The sequence below is a fragment of the Lycorma delicatula genome, chromosome 10, assembly GCF_047948215.1.
Source record: "Lycorma delicatula isolate Av1 chromosome 10, ASM4794821v1, whole genome shotgun sequence".
NCBI lineage: Eukaryota > Metazoa > Arthropoda > Insecta > Hemiptera > Fulgoridae > Lycorma > Lycorma delicatula.
This window is the reverse complement of record NC_134464.1, coordinates 24,684,140-24,705,708: the sequence shown is the minus strand read 5'-3', so window position 1 is coordinate 24,705,708 and position 21,569 is coordinate 24,684,140. Positions and strand designations below refer to the sequence as shown.

At 29.4% G+C, this 21,569-nt stretch overlaps 1 protein-coding gene across 1 annotated transcript in view; it reads left to right on the top strand.

Annotated features, from left to right (window-relative positions):
- The window catches only part of LOC142331687 (cadherin-related family member 1a-like), a 113,991-nt gene that overhangs the window by 49,235 nt on the left and 43,187 nt on the right, over nt 1–21,569 (top strand). Inside the window, 4 exon segments of the mRNA XM_075377719.1 lie at nt 5,879–6,123; nt 12,336–12,557; nt 15,309–15,521; nt 17,523–17,658. Of these exon segments, the coding sequence (XP_075233834.1) occupies nt 5,879–6,123; nt 12,336–12,557; nt 15,309–15,521; nt 17,523–17,658 (816 nt within the window).

Below are 21,569 nucleotides of genomic sequence, written 5' to 3'. Positions count from 1 at the left end.
ATATATATTTGTTACGTGAAAAGAAAAACTTTTGCCAAAACTATACCGGCTAAGTGGCGCCAGTGTTTACGAAACAAACAGACTTTCTTCTTCTATATATATAAAAGGCAATGTTCGTCTGTGTGCACGGTATAGACAATATCTACTGAACTAATTTACGCGCTGGAAAAAGGGAAGAAAAGAAAAAGGGAAAATGGGGAAAAGGGATATATGGAAAAAAGAAAAGGGAAAAGTTAAATATGGAAAAGGTCTAAGTAAAAAAGAGAAGAAGGGAAAAATGGAAATAGAGAAAAAGGGATAAAGTGAAAGGTGAAATTTGTGAAGTTCCATAATGTTCATTTTTTTAATGTTTTATAAAACTCAATTGTATTCATTTAATATATATATATATATATATATATATACTCAAATCTAGCAATGTCGAAGCATTGCCTAGTCTGCTAATTTTTTTATAATTGAATTTTATTGATTTAATGTAATTAGGCCATATAAGTCCAGTGCTGTATTAGTTATGTGCAATAATAATTAGGCCCGCAAGCAAACGAAAAATTTTTATGAAACGTAAAATACGGTACACTACTGTATGACACCGATTCTGACTACATTCACTCAGCTAGCCTAAACATAAACACAGTTTACGCTGTTATCTCTCGTATTAATCTCACAACATCGATACATTAAGCGGTTTTATTTAAAACCTTCTCAATATGATTATGTCATAAGTGCGTTATAATCTCGAAGTGAAGACTCCAAAATCATCATATCCGTTGATATAAGGTGGCGTCTATAGAGTGAACATTTATTTTATACAGCTCGTACATATGATAGCGTTGCAAAAATAACCACCTTTTAAGTAACGGACATACAGTGCGTAGATTATTTTGTTCGCATACATCAAATGTTTATTTAAATTCAGTACAGTATAGTAATTAGTAAGATTTCTTTTTATTTTCGTCTGTTCAGTAAAGTGTAATGATGAGTTTATTAACTACCAATAGCTGCAATTTTTTTAGTTTTATGTAACCTTTGCGATTCAGTACAGTTTACTTTTTACCTGTACTTACAGTTATGAGTCGCAAAAGAAAATGTGCGGTAGTTTCGATCGAAACTAAACTGAAAGCGTTAGAACAATTGGATAAAGATCGATCGGTAAAATCAACGGCATTAGATTTTGGTGTCGGTGAAACAACGGTTAAAGATTAGAGAAAAAAAACCGTTCGCAGATTGAAACATATTGTACGCAGCAAGGCAGCCAGGTGGCTCTTCAATCAAGGTGCACCTTAAAAATATCTGTGTTAGATTTACTAGATGAGGCGCTGTGGATACGGTTCCTTCAAGAAATAGAACGAGGAACACCTATCGGCGGACCACTGTTAAATGAAAAAGCCATTATTCTGAATGGAAAAATCGCTTCTGCTAACGGTTCTGGCAGAGCATTACTAGCGACTCCTTTGCAGCAAATGAGGGATGGTTTACGTCTTTGGAAAAAGCGCCATAGTGTCCATACCTTAAGTATATCTAGCGAAAAATTATCTTTAGACCACACCCCATCGGAAAAATTTATCAATTTCATAAAAAATCATCGATGAACCAACTGACACCATTAGGGGTCAATTTGTTAACTAACCCCTAATGGTGTAACGCCCTTGATCCGACCTATGGATCAAGAGGTTATAGAAAAAAAAATTATCTTCAAAATTAGAAGAAAAAGAAGACGCCAATGTAATTTTTCCATAATTTAATTAAAAAAATTACAATTAGAAACTTAATTTACAACGTAGCCGTAGCGCGGAATGAAATCCACGACAATAAATAAGTGCTGGAAAGTCTTCTACCAGAAATTTGAGCCGCGTGTAGCAGCTAGCGATGCGGATGAAACGCAAAATTCAAATAATGAAGATATCGGAAACGTGGAATTTTTTAAATGATTTGAGGGAGCTTAACACGTAAAGCGCAGCGTTGTTAGATACGAATGAATGGATATGCACTGACGAGCTATTAGAAAATAAAATTATGAACAGTGATGATATTGTTGAAGTAATAACAAAAGAAAATCAAGCTGATGAGGAAGACGAAGAAGAAAAATGCGATGTAGCGGAAGACGATACAAAAATACAGCATACGGAAGCAAAAAAAATTTTTGACACGAGTGTGCATTACGTCGAACAAACAGCCTAACGGCATGTATTACGACTTTCTACAAATGAAAAAAATAGTGAGTACGCGTCGTAGCAGTTTCAGTGGTCAAACAAAAACGAGTTATTTAAAACAAAAGTAATCGATTCAATCTTTTAATTGTATTACAGTACAGTATCAGTCTACAGTCCTTGTGTTTAAAAGTGTATATGTAATAGTGCATAGTAAAGAATTAAAAATTAAAGTATAATAAAAAGCAGTGTTCGGAATAAAACGCATTCAGTACAGCACTGTACTACAACGAAACAAATATTATAAATGTAAGTACTGTACATCCTACATCATATTTTACCTAAGCAATTATTTTAATTTTAATAGGGGTAAGATACGAAAATATATCTAGGGCCTTCATTAAAAATGTATCGTTACAGTATTAGTACAAAAACGTAAATATTGGTTAGTAATGTACAACGTATACCACCTACAGTATCTCTTATTCGTAAAAAAAAATTTTTCAATCTAACCGACCTTTTTGTTTAGCCGACCACCCGTCGGTCCCAACTAAGTGGGTTAACCAGGGGCACAACTGTATTTATTTAGAATTAGATTTTTTTAAATTATTATTAATAATAAAAGTCGATGACATATAACGGTTTATCATTAATATTCATTGCTTGTTTTTGTTTATTATCTGTATGAAAAAAATAAATAAAGCGTTGCCATTATTCTATTTTCTGCTTTTCATTATTGGGTGTAATATCTTTATTTTTAAAGTTAATTTTTTTGGTCGTTCATCTTCAAAATTTGTACAAATGTTCCTGTAGTATTTCTTCTAATTACCAGTTACCCATCACAAAAATTTGGTTTCCTGGCTTTCAATTTTCTATTGATGAATATTTCACCAGCCATCATTATCCCTTTTTTCATATTAAAACATTGCCGTTTATGCATTATTCCTTCAAGCTAATGTAGAATAGAGGTATTCATCAATTTTACCTCTGTTCTTTGTTGTCTAAGACAATAAAAATGTTCTGTGTTCAAAATTTGTTGGGACTAGCATCCCGGTTAACTATTTTTTTTTGGTTAGGACTTAAAAATTTGTCTTTGAAGATAAATAAAAATTTATGAAAGTTATATTACTTTGTAATAATAATGAGGATGTCTTATTCAAATTAATTTTTACAAGTAATTATACTTTGGTTAAAATAGATTAAAATTACATACTGTTAAGTTCAAAAAATTATCAGCTGATTGTTTCATTTTATAATAATTATAACATGCTTATGTAGATCCATTGTGCTCACTGTGCATTATGGTATGTTGTAGCTGTCATTTCAGATTATATTTATTGTTATTATTCATTAATTATATAATATCAGTGTTGAAATACATTTTGAACAGTTTTTTTTTAAACGAATAAATTATCTTTTTGTATACCTTGTTAGAATGGGAAATTCTATTTTAATGTTATAAGGAAGTTCTATTAAAGATGACAAAAAAATTATTAAAATATTTATTATTTACATTTTTTTAATAAATTAGAGAATTTGGGTTACCAATTAATAACTACTTTCTAATTTTATATATTAAATTTTTTTCACATCCAATTAATTGTTTTTTTAATGAATTTTAAAATGAAATGAAGACAACTTATTTATTTGCACAATAAAAAAACATTCCTTGGATAGATTTATTACTAATTTTTACTTGTTATTTGCCCCTTATTCTTAATTCTTTCCTTCTCTGTGGTTTTTTGAGTTTTGGATAACCCCTCATGAAATCTATACTAACCCCTCATGTATCTATACTAAAGATGTAGATATCTTTAAATGATGTTCATGGTATTTTTTTGGTTTTGTGGAGCTTTATGTACATGTTACTTGGATTTTTAACCAGTAGGGGTTAATGCTTAGCACCTTGCCAGTTAGTTTATATTCACTGTTTTATTGTGCTACACATTCATACTTGATTTCAGATTTAGTTTAGTGTTATTACTTTTAGCCCTTTAATTAGTGTCTTGCTAATAGATTGGTGTTTTTTGTTAAATATACTTTCACATCCCAAACAGTTCTGACAGTGAGTTTTTTTACTTTTAAATGGACCCATTACTATTCTCAGCGCTCTTTAACATCAAGGAGAATAAATTTATTGCAGACTAAACTTGGTTAGCATAAATTTTTGGTTCAGTAACAAGCTATTGCTTTAATCTTGTGTAAAGGTTCCTCAGTCTCAGAGATTGTTGGTTGGATGGTTGCTTACAGCCTGGAAGGATCCTTGAAATATCTCATTTTCCTATGTGATGGTGTATTGAGGGTTTTGGTTAAACGCTGAACTTTGATATGTTTAATTCAATTGCACTTCACAGGAATGGTTGATTTGGTTAGGAGTAACAACTTGTAGATTGAAATTTGGCTGGTGTGATATGTTAAGAGAAAGTAATATAGTGTTAATAAGAAATAAATAAATAAATATGCAGGTGTAACAACTAATATATTTTTTAAATAAATCTTTAGTAGTATCAATTAACTGCTGTGGTCATTAGTTTCTAATAAATGCAAACAGCATGCAATTCAATTTCAATTTGAAGTTGTTTATTCACAATTAATTACTTCAAACCACAAGAATGGCCAGCAAACAACTTCAATGGCCATATTAACTTTGGCCATTGTATTCACATGGAAATCAAAAGTAGGGTTGAGTAAGAAGAGAGTAGGTTTTAAACATAATATGAGTGTTTTTCAACTGTCTGATGCAATTTTATTTCAATGGAGTTGGTATATCTGTTATTAGTTTTAGTTAACTTTTTAGAACTCATCACCATTTACTTTTCAGATAAATTAATAACTAATCGTTTGCTTATGTTTTCTACAGAACTGAGAAAATAAACATAATACAATAAAATCTCTTAATTTTTTGGACTGAAATATTCATCAAAAAGGTCATTTACATGTGAATCATTCGTATTTAAAGTTGTAATTACTTGTTTTACACTAATATTTCTTTATTCGTTTTTGGTTATGCTATACATAATCCTTCCTTACCCCTATAAGTATCACAATTTACATACGATAGTTCTCACATTCTTAAGAAAAAAAGGTCACATGGGGCCGTATGTAGTGAATACAGAAAGGTACAGCACCATAACATTATTTTCAGTTAATGTGTCCATGATATTTATCTATTTTGTCATTAGCTGTATGTACCTAGCTTTACGTAAAAGTCAAAATGTAAATATAATTAAATATTTTCAAAATAAAATAAAAAAGTTTAAAATAATATTGGGACAAAAGAATAGAAAAAACCTACCTTGTTATAAAATTTTAAAATGTTGAATATTCATGATCCTCTTTTTTCTCTTATTTGAGCAACACTGAGTATTTATCTATTTTTTAAAATTCATAAAATGTTACTTAATATTTTAGATGAAGGATGCTCAACGCATAGTTGGCTGTTGTTAAACATATAGTTTGCAAACCCAAAACATTATAAGGTAACCAAGAAAATAACAATTAAAAATTAAAATAGTCATAATCATAAGTTAGTTGAGATACACATTACCCATTTTGTTGTAGTCTCTGCTTGATTAAACCCATTCTTTTTGTTTGAAAATTATAATTTATTCTTTATTTAATTCAATTATTTTTTACACTGTTTCTTGGTGTTCTGAACTTTAGGCCACCATTTGCATAATTAAATTTTTAATTATTTTAGTTTACAAATTTATTATTTTCTTTTGTTTCAGATGAATCAGTTGGTGGTGCTGAACCAAATACAGTTTCATTAAGAAGAGAAATACCAATATTAGATATCAACGATAATCCACCTGAATTCATTAATAGGCCGTATATATTTGCTGTTACTGAAAACACCAAAGTTGGATCAATATTGTATTCAAATATTACAGTTATCGATAAAGATGTCGGTGTTAATTCTGAATTAAAATTTAAATGTTTTAAATTTGCTGTATTTAATATTGACTCTGAAAAGGTAAACTATTATTATTTTATTCAGTAATACAGTAATCTTTATGCTGTTAATGTTTCCATTTTTGCATTAGAATGTATTAATCTACAACTTATTTTCATCTAGAGAAAGACCGAGTTTGTTGGTGACAAAAGTTCTGTAGCTAAAAATAGTTTGAAGTTTCTGAAAAATCTGTATTATATTTAATATTTTTTAAATATTAAATATTTAAAAAAATATTTAATATTTAAATACACACACTGTTTATCACAAAAAAACTTATGTAATTTCATTGACAACATGCACAAGAAAATATGAAGTAATATTATATGCATGATTTGATCAAAAACTTTTATACACGTTTCCTGTATCCAAAAAAAAATATTTCTTTATTCGTTTTTGGTTATGCTATACATAATCCTTCCTTACCCCTATAAGTATCACAATTTACATACGATAGTTCTCACGTTCTTAAGAAAAAAAGGTCACATGGGGCCGTATGTAGTGAATACAGAAAGGTACAGCACCATAACATTATTTTCAGTTAATGTGTCCATGATATTTAACCATCAAAAACTATGTTTTATTGGGTTAAATTTCATGATTTTTCCATGAATTGCCCTTCAATAAATTTACCATTTTCTTTTTTTTATGGATAACTTTGTAGAAATAATATAAAATGACCAAATAATATATTCTTTTTTGACTCTTTATGGTAAAAGTTAATGGAACACAGTATCATATTAATTGAGAAACAGTAGTTAGAATAGTAAGAATATTTAAAAAAATTTTCTTTTTTCATCAATTTTAACTTAGTTTTTATGTTGCAACTGTATACCCATTTTTCATCACTAGTTAAAATGGATTGCTGCAAAGTCGAGTCAACAGTAACTTTCATTTATCATTTATCATTTTCTTGACTTGTAATTGTTTGATGGTAAAAACTGTTTAATACTGTATTACAAAGAATTATAAAATATCAGTCAATACAACTTATTCATTTGGCTATCAGATCTAAACTATATATTCGATATTAACCATATTAAATATATGTAACAAATAAAAGATTCTAACATTTCCCTGCATTTAAATTGTATGAATTTATTACTTTGGCTAAAGTAAATTTGTATTTATTTAAAAAAATTATATATATATTTAAACTCTTATCTAATTAGAAAACTGAATCTTTTCATGTTTTACTACATAATACTTTGGTTGCAAGAAAGGATATTGCAGTGTTTTCATGACCATTTTTAAATAAGCCAATTAGTTGCCTAAAAATTTAAAAGATCTCCTGTCCAATTAATTTAAATGTTTATTAAAAGATTATTTAATCTTACATTTATTTAAGACTGAAACTTTTTTTTTACAAAAACTACTATTATTTATCATCCTTAAATGAGTTTATGAAGTAGAGCGCATTGTTTCATAATAGAAAGGATATATATATTTAAAATGTATGTATATATACACATACATTTTTTTACATTATACATTCCAGTTTATATCATATGACTGTGACATATGTAAAGCAAAAGAAGTCCAAAAGGTACTTCTTCTCAACAGCTTCCTCTGAACAGCTTTCCTCCCAACAGATCTGAACAGCTTTCTCTATAGTAATGATGTTCACTAGACAGCCAGTCCTAACAGAACAAATGTTGTTTGTAGAACTGAATATGACTCATCTCAATCCTTGGCATGCTGATATGTAAATGTATGTTTAGCACAGTGAAGAAAATGACAGGAACAACTTCACTCTTTACTTTTCCTTATTATGCCTGGCATGGAATGATTGTCATTTTTGGGAGTGATTTGTGACCCGTGCCAGGTATCTAACTGTATTATAGTAGTGACATCTAATGCACATAATATTGTTACCAATATTAAGTAAAATTATAATTTTTTTAATGGTACTAATTAAATGAATTAATTTTTTCCACACTTATTTAACATTTAGTTTTTTTTCATCTTTTATGACTGTATAGGATCACTTTAATCAGTCCATTATCCAAGTCTCATCAAAGGGACTGTTCAGACCTTGCAGTTCTCCCAGTACTTTTTCACACGTTCTGATCCCCATACTGTTTCTGTTGTTGAAAATGTCTGTGTTGTGAGTGTGAAGCGAGTATTTTTTCATTTAATTTTATCTTGTCTGTGGTGTCTTCTGGCGTAAGGCCAATTTCTTTCAGATCCTCTCTTATTTCTCTTATCTATCTGCATCCTGTCTTGGTGTTTTTCAAGTTGAGGTTGTGTTGTACCAACTGTTTCAGAAGTCTCAAATCTTGCATCCTCATGATGTGTCCAAAGAATCCTAGTTTCCTCTTAGGCCAGGTATCAGTGATGGATTCAGACTCTTTGTACATAACTTTGTTGGGCATGATGCACCACCAATCGGCTTTCCTGGTACTTTTTGCTGATGCAGGTTTTTCCAATTTCTTCTTTTGATTTTCTGTAGTCTGTTGGTCTTTGATTGTTCGTTCAGATGGAAGAGTATTTCTGCTGTATATGTAGCTTCCGGCTTTATAACTGTATTGTAGTATTGTATTTTTGTGTTTATGGATAAACGTTTTTACTGTAGGTGTGCTAAGTTAATTTTTTGCTATAGCTATATTTTTTTTTGTTTGGATTGAGGTTTTTCATTTAGGTTGTTTGTTATTATTTCTTCGAGGTATTTAAATTGGGTTACTATTTGACTTTATTACCGTTTATGTTTACTTATTTAATTGTGCTGTTTTTTGAAACATAAGTTCTGTCTTTTTGAATGATATTTTGAGGCCAGTTTTATTTGCAATAATTTGAAGTTTTAATATCTATGTTTTAGTTTTGTCAGTGTCGTTTTCTAACAGTGATAAGTTTTCGGCAAAACTAAGGCAGTTTATTTTGATTTTTTGGCCTATTTTTTGAGCCATGCCTTCATTACCATTTTGCAGTTAAGTTGTGGTGAGAGTCCAACACCTAGGCATAGTCCTGTTTTAATCTCAAGTGGTTTCAAGAGTTTGCCTCTGAATTTCACTTTTGACTTAACGTTTATGAGGGTCAGTTTTATCATATTTATTAATTTGTGGTTATACAATCATATGTAAGAGGTGATACAATCATACAATCATTTGCTTCCTGAAGTCTGCAAATGTCATCACCATGTCTCTGCTTCTTTTTCTGTTGTAATTCATTGTTAACTTGAGACTAATGATCTGATCTGAACAGCTCCTTCAGGGTCTGAAACCTTCCTGGATTCTTCTAGTTATTTCTCAAGATGTAAACTGATCTTGTTGAGGATGAAGCTTGAAAACATTTTGTTTGTTGTGTGTAGGAGTGGGATTCTCCTGTAATTGTTAGGGTTTGTTTTGTGTAATTTTTTCTATAGCAGGTGGATGAGGGTCATCGTCCAGAGTTCTCATAGTTCTTCTTGACAAGCTGTTAAAGGATGATTTTTGCTGGTCTTCCTACATATTTCCAGATCCCTACAAAGATCCGATATTCTCCCATCGCCTTTTTAATTCTTTATCTCAGCCAGTACTTGGTAGACCTTTTTTATTGTGGTTGATGTTTTTCAGCAGTGTTGTTATTGGGGTGCTGGTGTAGAAATTTAGGAGTTATGTCAATTTGTCGCAATTTAGGAGTTTATTGAAATATTTAGTTAAAATTTCCATGTTGTCTTTATTATTATGGGACAGTTTTGGTTTTCATCCTTCATTAGTAGGATTGGGATTCGTATGTTTTGGAGTAATTTTTTTGAAGGTTTTATGGTAATTTCTCAATTGCATTTTGTTGAATACTTCTATTGATTTCAGTGTGTCTTTATGGTGTTGTCTTTTTCTTTTCCTTAGGGTTTGGGTGCTTTCTTTGTTTTACCGTATTTTAGAAGGATGTTTCTGATTTTGTGATTGGTGTGATAACCATGCTTGATGTTTCTTCACTGTTGTGTTGCATTTGCTGTTCCACCATTGATGTTTTTACGGGATTTTATTGGGGCCAATAAATCTGCAATTTGTTTAAGGTTGTTGACTAGGTCGTTAAGTCTATCTGTGATTGTTATTTTTTCATTGCTTTTTGGTAATTTTCATTCGTGATTAGTTGGGTTGGGTCTACTTTTCTTTTAGTTTCAGGGACTTGGTTTTGTAGCTTCCTTTGGGGAGTAAATTTAATTTTAATTTTGACTATTTAGTGATCTGAGCCAGTGTCAAATGCTCGGAAGACATCTACATTGCAAATTTCTTTGTGATGGTGTTTTTCCATGAAGACATGATCTAGTTGCCATTCTCCTTTAGTGTAGTCAGGGTATTTCCAGGTTTTGAGTTTTTGAGGTTTACTCATGAAATGTGGATTTCAAAATTAGGTTGTGGTTTCTGTAGAGATCAATGAGTCTCTCTCTGTTTTCATTTCTTCTCTTTTTAGCAGGCCATTTTCTTATGATGTCACAGTATCTTCTTTCTCTGCCTAGGTGAGTGTTGAAATCTCAAATTAGTCTTGTTTAATGTGATTTTTGGGGATATTATTTATGGTCTGGTTGAATGGATCCCAGAATATTTCTGTTTTTTTATAGTCCTTTGGAGATTTGTTTTTATTTGTAGGGCATGGGGGTTTATTATGGTGTAGATTTTATTAGATGCATTTAGGTTTATAATGAATTTAAATATTTTTCAAAATAAATATTTAAAAATATTCTTCTTCCCTTAAGAATTGCAATCTTTTTATTTTTTATTTCCTCCACATCCTTGGATAATTTTTTTTAATATTCATAATGTTTATAAATTAATGTAAACTACAATTTTATATCTTTCTTATTTATTAATTTCATATTTTTTTGCTATAATCAAAGAAAGGTCCTCCATGATTTTCCTTATTCCTTGCCAGTGAACATTGGAGCAATTTTTTTTTTTAAATCTGGAATAGCACACCTACTATTTCTGAAGTGATCTTTATAATATATCAGTATATTGTGATCTAAAGAAAGTCATTTATTTATACTCAAATTTTTATGAAAAATTACTGTAAAAAATCTTTGGCATAAAAATTTCCTCAAACTGTGTGGAAATGAAAAGGAGGCAGCTAATAAAGTGGAATAAAATGGACTGGAAGAATTTACCGAGGACTCAAAGCTATTGTTATAAAGAGAAAAGAGAAGGAAAGAAGAAAAATCTTTGCCCAAATTTAATTACAGTGGTAAAATAATCATTCAGATTAGGTTTCTAAGTTTTAAATAAACAATTGTTATAAACATATAAATGTAGACTTAGATTCTTATTATAAAAATAAATAAAATTTTATTATACATTCATGTTAGAAAAACAATTAACAAAATAACTTTTTCCTTTATGAAGAAAAGTGGCCAAGGCTTTAATAGATCATTGTGAGATCCATAAAATAAATAATCGTAACATTTTTTCTCTATGTATATGTCTAGTAGTTTTTTATTTACAAAAAAAATCACACTATGTTAAAAACACGACTAATTCTCAATTTTTTTCATTCATGAATATTATATTGTACTCTGTTTTTGTTTAAATGTTGTAGTATTAGACATGATTAAATAATATTTTGAAAATGACCAAAAGATTCAAACATTTACTGGATGTTGTTTTGTGCAAGTGACGTAACCATTTTAGTGTTTAATAAAGTGATAAGTAGCAGTTTTTAAAAAAGATATCAAAAGTTTAATTTTTGTAATGGGATAAAAATTTAAAGCACAAGATATTTTATGAAGCATAAGTTATTTTACTAAGTCTATTAAAGTTTTTTTAATTTATTTATTCTTTAGCCCACTGATCTAATGGTTAACTTGTCAGAGTTCAATTTTTGAACAGCTATTTTCGAAGTTGAAGGTTCTGAGGTTCAAATCCTTGTAAAAGTTAGTTGTTTTTATACGAATTTGAATATTAGACAGTGGACACCAGTATACTTTGTTGGTTGGGATTCAATTAATCATACGTCTCAGGAATGGTTGGCCTGCGTCTTTACAAAATTTTACCTCATTTGCGTGTAATATATATCATCGTCATCTCATTGGGCTCTGAGGGGTTGCTTATTGTTCACTAGTTGAACAGATTATAATGTTCACATTAGGAAAAAAAAATTATTTTCTAATAGATTTAAAGTAGAAAAAAATTATTTTCTGCTTGCCAAAGTGCCTCATAAATACTTATGAGTTCACTGTCCAGTGAAAATGTATGTAAATTTTAAATAAAGCGTGTTTTTTAAGAGTTATTAAAATAGTTAAAATCTGATTTTTTTTACAGGTTGATGAAGGTTTTTATAAAATATCTGTTTTATTATCTAAACCATTAGATTATGAACAGACTCCTGGTTATAGTATTACAATTGAAGCTAGTGATAGCAACCCAAGGTATAGTTTAACAGCGACTGCAAGTGTTGGAATCGATATCATAGATGTACAAGATCAGGCTCCGGTTTTTCTTAATTCACCGTACTCTGCTACATTACAAGAAAATACACCACCGGTAACAACAATCATAATGATAATTACTATTATTTTTCATTTAAAAAAAGTAAGTCTTTTGTTGTTATAATAAAAGCTGTTAGGTCGTGGTAGGAATGAAGAAATAAGAAACTTTTGGTAATCTTTTTTAAAGCTATAGAATTAATAACTATTCATCTTCTTATTTATAAAATAATAATGAATTTTAATAAAACAGATTTTAAGAGAAATTTAGATTTGCATAATTGTGATATAAAAATTTGATCAAGTAGGTTTATGGTGGTCCATTAAACAACAACAGTATTAAAGTGTAAGTCCAACCTTGAGTGGTTGTGTAGAGCCAGATTTCATAGAGAAGTTAGTGCATGACATTAGGACACTATGATGGAGTGTTAGATCGGCATAAAGGAAATGATTACTTTTAATTTTCAGTGACAAGCACTGAAAAGAAGGTTTAGATGGTTGTAGGTTTAATTCTGATACACTCTATACTCAGAGGACTTTTTTAAGGGATAATTTAAAAAAAGTGTGATGTTTGTTAGATTGTTTTTGGAAATAAAATTAATGATCTTTTTTTTGAGTGCTCTGATTATTAGAATTTACATAATTTTTATTATATTAAGTTCTAGTGACTTTCTCATTAACTATAAAATTGCCTCTTAATCCCTTTAACTGGCAATTCTCTTTCACCGAGTGACATCTTTTTTACTTTAACCTTGGGGCTGGGGACAGATCCTCTAAGGAAAACTGAAAGGGAATTATTCACTCTTAGGCTTCTGCGATTTTTGTTCAGATGATTTTAACCAACATCTTGGACTCCACTTGCTATGCCCATAGATCTGCAGCATAGTCCCAATGATGTTCTCTGGAGTCAGTGTGCCAAATTCTCTCCAGCATGCTACCCTATAATGTGGGAACCAATTGCACATGAACATCATGTGTTCTGCAGTATCCTCCTTCTTGTAATAATTACATTCTGGATCTCAGTATCTACACATGCAGGTATGCTTTAAAACATTCCATTGTTAAGGAAATGAATCAACTTGTGCTGTGCAGTTCCTTGTGTTTCAGTACAGTCATCTCTGAAGGCATTAGTCTGTAGGTCCACCTGTCTTTTATTGATTAATCCCATTTCTCCTGCCACCTACAGACAAGCGATGTCTCTACATCTGCCCTTCCTCCTGTACATTTACTCCCTCTTCTGAATGAGAAGATCCACAGACACAGTTACGGCCACTGTGCCAGCGGCTCATGAGGAGGTATCCTCTGATAGGTTTACTTTTACTAATTTATATTTTTTTTATAATTGAATAACATTCTATACACACTTGAGTATGAATAGTCAAGAAAATATTGAATATTCATCAAATGATGAGTTTTTAATGATGATGCATTAGATTAATTTTATATTTAAAAATCTTTAAAACTCATAAGTTAGACTATTTTAAAGTAAAATTAAGCACAAATTAGTAAAAAAATAAAATACAAATGACTTGTGTAAAAATGAAAACCAATGACAAACTGTACTTAAGATATTGATCAACTGCAGAATACAATGCAATTCAGTATAAAACTTTTCGTCAGTTAAGCTAATCTTCATTTTATAAAGATAATTTGCAGATGATCTATTGAAGTTAGGACAGAAAGCACAGAGGTGCCTTAAGGCAGTCTTAAGAATTATCGAATTGCAAGATGTTTGAAGAGTAGATATCACGTGAGTAATAGTGAGGGATAACCACATTAAAGATTAGAGAGTTGTATTTAGCTCTAGAGGTGTAGTGATATCTTGTTACCCAAAAAAAATCTGGTCAACAAACTACTTGTATTGTATTGTTGATATCAGTAAGAAATCTAGCTTTAAAAATATGCTAAATTCTTCACTTCTAATCCTGTAAAAAACTAATGATGGAACTTTTTCCCAAAAAAAAAACTTTTCCCTAAATCTGGAAAAATGGGAATAAAAATATTGAAAATATGAGTTTTCTTTCAGTAACACTTGATTTGTATGTATTATAATAAATAAATAAACTTCATATATAATATGATTCAAATAAATAAACTTCATATTTTGTATTATTTTTACAACCCCTTATTTTATAATTTTGGTCTGATTTTTTATTTTAAGTCAGTACATTTACAGCAAAATGAATTTGATTATTAATATTTTTCTAATAGAAAAATTTAGATTTTCATATTTACTTATCAGTGAAAAAAATACTGTAAATTATAAACCTATCAGTTGGATGTATATATTTATATAAAAATCAAATATGTTGTATCTATAGTACCACATTAAACTTAACTACCTCTTATTTAAAGAAATGCGAGTGATTTATAGTGGGAATATTGTATGCATGTTCCCAATTTTTTAGACATGTTTTCTTCAAAACTAACTCACTATAAGTAAAGTTTTTTTTAATTACTGATGATACATTTAAGTAGTTTAAATTCATTTCTGTACTTTATACTTAACATGTCTTGTAATCTCAATAAGCTGTAAGACATTTCTGAATATTCTTTCATTCAACCAGGTCATATCTGCTATGAATGAAACAGGTTATACTGTAATCTTAATCGATGCTAGAAAATTGTTTTCTGTTGGATTTTTTATCGTAAGGTTAAAATTGTTGAACTCATGTGAATCATTAAACAAAATTAAAATGTAGCAAACAATAATGTACATAAGCTCTTTTTTATGTATTACTTTTTTAATGTTATCTTATTAACTTTCAATTTTTATTATTGTAACAAAATATGTTTTTGTTTTTTTCAGGGACACAGTGGTCTCTTCATAAGGGCAGAAGATGGTGATGTTGGTGATCCTCGGCCTGTTACTTTATCATTAGAAGGAGATGATTTAAATTATTTTACATTAATTTCCAACGGTACTAATGGTCAAGGTACTGTTGTTACTAATAATAATCCTATCGATCGAGAGAATCATAAAGTATTACAAAATGGTGGTGTTTATACTTTTAATGTTAAGGTAAAGTTGAGATTAAATATTTATAATATGTTTGTTCATTTTAAAATTTACTATTCTATTGAATTAATGCGTATGCAATGTTTTCCATAATTGTATAAGTTCATTTTGAAAATTTTTCCTTTGATGATAATTTCCTGTGTATAATGAGGTAAGAAGAAGGCTTCCCATGTGCTGTAACAAGAAGCAGTAACATCACATATTTTACATTACCAGTAGATGATACTAGTACAGATATGTATTTTTTCTCTCTAACAATAGTTATCATAATTCAATAGCATATCATAATAAATCGACCCTGGTTTGTAATTCTGATTTTTGGGCCTTGCAGTTGTTTTTCTAATATAATTTTTTTTTTTTTAATTTTACCATAAATTTTCATTACAATTTAATCATCATAACATGAGTAGATACTATGATCAATTTTTCCTTCATCAGATGGAAAGACCAAATATTTACTGCACCAAATATTTTACGTAGCTTGGTTTAGTCTGCAAGTGATAACCCACCGGGTTGGTCTAGTGGTCTTCCCAAATCAGCTGATTTGGAAGTCAAGAGTTCTAGCGTTTAAGTCCTAGTAAAGTCAGTTATTTTTACACGGATTTGAATACTAGATCGTGGACACCGGTGTTCTTTGGTGGTTGGGTTTCAATTAACCACAAATCTCAGGAATGGTTGAACTGAGACAGTACAAGACTACACTTCATTTACACTCATACATATCATCCTCATTCATCCTCTGAAGTAGTATCTGAAAGGTAATTATCGGAGGCTAAACAGGAAAAAGAAAAAGTCTCTAAGTGATAATTATACTCATACATACAGTAATTGTGGGCAATTTCCTATTTTATTTTGAACAATTTCAGTTGTTACTGCAAGTGCTTTTCTATTAGGATTTCTATTTCCAATTTTATTAATTCTTCTTCTGCACCTCAAAATTAACTTTTCCCCCTTGTAACAAGGTACAATTAAAGTTACCATGTTTAACACTTATTAATTTCCACCACACTAGAATATTAGTTTTAAATTGATTGAATTTGGAAGAAGAAGCTTCAACACTACGGTTCTGGATATCATGTTACATTATTTCTAACTTTAACAATATATAATGAATGAAAAGTCACTGGAATCAATTTATTAATTTTTATTTGCTGCTGATAGTAGATCTTGAAATGAACTAATATTAAATAATTACAGGACATGCACTAAACTCTCTATGTAACAAATTCAAATTCTCCCTTACACAGAAATTTCTCTGTAACGGAAGTCTGTAATGGAATGTTACGTTTATAAAAATTGAAATTTATTCTTTTTAAGTTGCATGTTGTTGTTTACATCTGGAAAACTATTCTGATCTCTAAAGAATAAATATTAAACAGAATAAATAGAATTAGGTTAAAATAAAAATAGCATGTAAAATATGTAAGAATGTACATTTACCAGGGTATTTGCAGAGAACCATTCTTAAAACAGAATTCGACTTTAGTAACAACACATTTAAAAACACTTTTATTTATATATAATATTTAAAAAAGACAAATTGCATTTTACTAAAAATTTGTAACATTTTTTATTTAAGAACATAATTTATTAAAACAAATATATAAAACCTACTTTTTAATTATCCTCACTTATTTATTATAGTTTTAATAAAAATCATTATTGTTTTTTGACAAATTTTATTACTTATAATTTTTTATTGCTAATATTTTGGTCAGTAACACTTACCTCCAGTTACTTTTTCTATAATCAGAACTTGTTACAAACACAAGTCAATACATTGGCATCTAAAATATATTGAAACAAGTCTAATAGCATCTTGCTTAGAAGTTACTAATATAAATATGAAGTCTGTAAGTTTTATTTTTTGCTAATTTACTAAACACAAAATCATAGGTTATTTTTTTTAGTCTTTCTATTTTTGTTTGAAATTGTGTTTGTGTTTTCTGGGTTCTTTTCAGAGTGCTTTGTTATTTAATTGATGGAATTTTTGTTATTTTGTAGGCTACAGAATTAATAAACAATGAGTTGCCTGGCGACTTTAATACAGAACGAATCACTGTAGTAATTACTGATGTTGATGATCAGATACCTACATTTAATCAGCCGTATTTTGAAATAAATGTGACTGAGGATGTTGGTAAGAATTTTTTTAAGTTTATTTATTAATCCTTTCAGTGTCGAATGACTAATGTAATAAGTATCTTCCCTATCGTGGCTGAGTTAGTGACCGTTACATATTTTACATCATCTGATTCCTAACTCTCTTGTTTTATTATCACATTTAATAAAAAATCTCTGTATAAAGTTAAATTATATATTTAAAATTCTACTAACATAAACCACCTAGTACAGACAATTGAGATAAGACATTTCTTACCTTAATTTTATCATGATAGTACTTTCACGGGATCTCGCATCCTCAATCTAATTGAATTAATTTTCTTAAACTGTACTCATTAAAATAAAAATACTAAGAATATTAAAAATTAACAATATGCATCATTAAAATAAAACCATGCATGTGGTGTAATGTTCATTACAGCACTGTTATATTATAATGAAAACTATTTATTAATTTATTGTTCGAGTGCTGCTATTTTTATAAGATTGTCTACCTCAAATATTATCTGAAGCTTTTTCTAATTGTTTATTAGATGATCTGCCATATTAGATAAAAGTAATCTATTATTTTTGTAATATATATAATATTCAAGAAATTTAGCTTTAAAGGATCTATTTGTTTTTCCTTTATAAATACGATCACAATCATTAAATTTTTTTTCACCTCCATTTATCCTGCTCCCCAGTGCCAGAACTAGCATTTAAGCATTAATCAGCTCTGCGGGGGTGGGGGTGTCTTTGCCTCAAACTACCTCGGCAGAACAAAAGGTCCTGCCCAGGTAACTAGGACTCAGTCTTGCAGTACATTCCACGCCTCTAATGAGAGTACCCCAAAGGGGTCCCATCACTGGGACTCTGGTCTTAATGCCCTGCCTCTAATGGGGAACCCCCAAGAGGATCCCCCACAGGGAATGTGGTCTTACATTCCCTCCCCCAGAGGTGCGGCGAAGGAGTTCCTGTCCCCCTCCTGGACGAAGTTGTCCCCTCACAGACACCCATCAGCACAATCATTGAGACTAATTTTATAAATTCCACATAGATTATTTTATTATTGCTATTTTATGTGTTTTTATTTTTTATTTGTTTTATTATTACTATTTTTGTTCTTTTTTTTAATATTCTATTATGTAGTTATTTGGTTTGTGTGCTGGTTTAAATATTTCCTTGTAAGTTTTAGGATTGTTTTCAAAGGTAATATTAGTGTATAAATACTTTATTTATATATTTTCATTTTTTTGTGTCTTATATATTGGTTATAAGCTGGTTATCTTGTTATTATGTTTTGATATTTGTGTTTTATGAATATTATTAATTAAAGTACTATCATATCCAATTTCAACTGGTAAATATGTTTTATGATGTTTATTTTGTTATTTAATTTTTCTTTGCTGTTATTTTCGTACTGGATTACCAAATTTATATACTTGTTAATTTTATGAGATCAAGGGTGATTTGATTTTTTATGTACTATTATATTATTAGATGTAGGTTTTCTATACGCTGATGTTTCAGTTTGGTTGCCCTTGTTTATTTTGATATTTACAACTAAATAATTTAACATCCCGTTATTATTTATATCAAATGTGAATTTGAAATTTTCATTATAGGAATTTAATTTTTTTAATATTATTAGATGTTCATTGTTTATTATCGGGCTATATATAATGAAAATATCATCAACTTACCATATCTATATTAAAACTTTATGTGTATGAGTAAATGTGTATGTGTATGATGTCATACACTAATTTTCTTTAAAAATCTTATATATATAATTTTTCTAAGACATATTATATATATGTCTGACACAATTCCAATAGTGGAAATCTCATAGATAAGGTATTTTTTGTGTATAATATTTTTTTATTAAATTTAGAATAGCTTTGTTTGCATATATTTCTTATAACAGTGTTATTTTTGTATAGTTACATTTCTTACAATGTGTCAAAATAAAGTTAAAAAATTGTTTCAGAATTGTGATTAAGTCATTTTCTGCATTTTTTTTGTTGAAAGTAGAAGATTTTTCACTTTATGATTTGTATAGTAAATAATGAATTAATATTTAGAATGAATTGATGAATTTACTATTGTGAAATGAATTGATATTTAGAATTGTTCTTTTGACTGGTTTTATATTTTTAAATCTACTTAATGAGAAAAGATTATAAATTGATTTTGAGTTGAATGGAGCTTGTGATCTGCAATCTTCTAAATTTAAGTTTATATCTTAAGAATGAATTTATTTTTTGAAGAAATCTTTCAGTATTATTTTTCTATCAACAATTTATATATGTAAGTGGCAGAAATGTAATGCACACTGGAATTTAATGGGAGAACAAAATGTTGCATAAAGCAACAGGTGCTGCCTTCTTGTAGTTTCATTTTTCTGATACTAATATTCTAAAACTTGTTGACCCATGCACTCTCATTTTCTGTCATCACCATTGTTATGGAGTCAAGTACTGCTTGCTATGTCAACCCGTGTAAAATAATGTGCACCGATTGAATTTTTAACAGCAGAAAAAGTGAATGCTGGTGACTTTCATTGTGAACTAAAAGCCATTTATGGCATTGAAACTGTTGATTGAAGTATTGTGAGTAATTGAGCAATAAAATTTCATGCATCAGAAGCGAATATTAAGGGTGAATCTTGCAGTGAATGAACTGTTTCTGTGACTGATGAGACTGACCAAAAGGAGGTGAGTGAGTTGATACAAAATAACCATTGCATCACCATGCAGTTAGGCATATCAAAAGGATGAGTAGGTTACGTATTACACAATTGTGCTATCATTCAATGTGTTCATGTGGATGTCATGTAAACTCACGGTAAAGAACAAACAGCAGTGAAAGGAATGTTGTGTACAGCTTCTGAAATGTTATTGTAACAAGGGAAATGACTTCCTTTTCAATGTCGTGACAAGAGATGAAACTTGGGTTTATCAACACAACCCAGAAGAAAAGCAGCAGAAAATCGAATACCAATACTATGTTTCACAATATAAAAAAATTCACAATACCCCCTCTGCAAAAAGAAATTCTGCAATACTATAATGCTCAACGGAAAAAACATTGTGGCAACCATCAATGCCCTTGTGAAGTTGACATTTTAAGCTATACTACACACTTGATACTCACTAGATTTGGCACACTGCGATTTTCACTTATTTCTGCAATTAAAGAGATATATTAAGAGTATTCATTTCACTCCAGATGATGAACTGAAGGATACAATACAGTTGTGGATCGAGGAAAACAAGCAGCATTCTTCATTGATGAATGAAAAAACTGATTCCTTGTTGGAAGAAGTTTGTAGGTGTAAAGTGTTAAGCAAAAAAATAAATTTAAGTCTTTTTAGCAAATAAAATGTACTTTTATGCTATATTTGTTTTGTTTGACTATTTCTTCTCATATACGATTAATGAGCAACTTTACATTATATCTCTGCCATCGCTCACTTTTTTTTTTTTCAGTTGTATTTGTTGTTGATAAAAGCCATTAGAAATCATAAAATTTTAAAGCTGATCTCTTCTTACAGTCATAATTGTTGCTCCAGCTACCAGTGATGCAAATTAAACTAAATAAATGTGCGGTTTGTTTTGTATTTATTTCGTTAAGTTGTTAAACATGTTAAATATTTGTTTCATACTATTTTTAGAAATTTAAATTATTTATTATCTATTCTCATACAAGTGACCTAAGTGATAAAGATGAAGGTGAAAAATTGTCTCTTTCTTTCTTGTTCCCTTCTGACTTTGAGCTAAAAAAAAACTTCAGTTTTTTAAACTTTAATTCTTGAGCTAGCAATTTTTTTTTTTTAAATTAAACTTCTTGAGCTATGTTTTAATACAGCCACATAAGAAAAACTATTTTTTATTTTGTTTTACTCCCTAAAATAAGTAAGAAAAAGATATACTCTTTAATCTG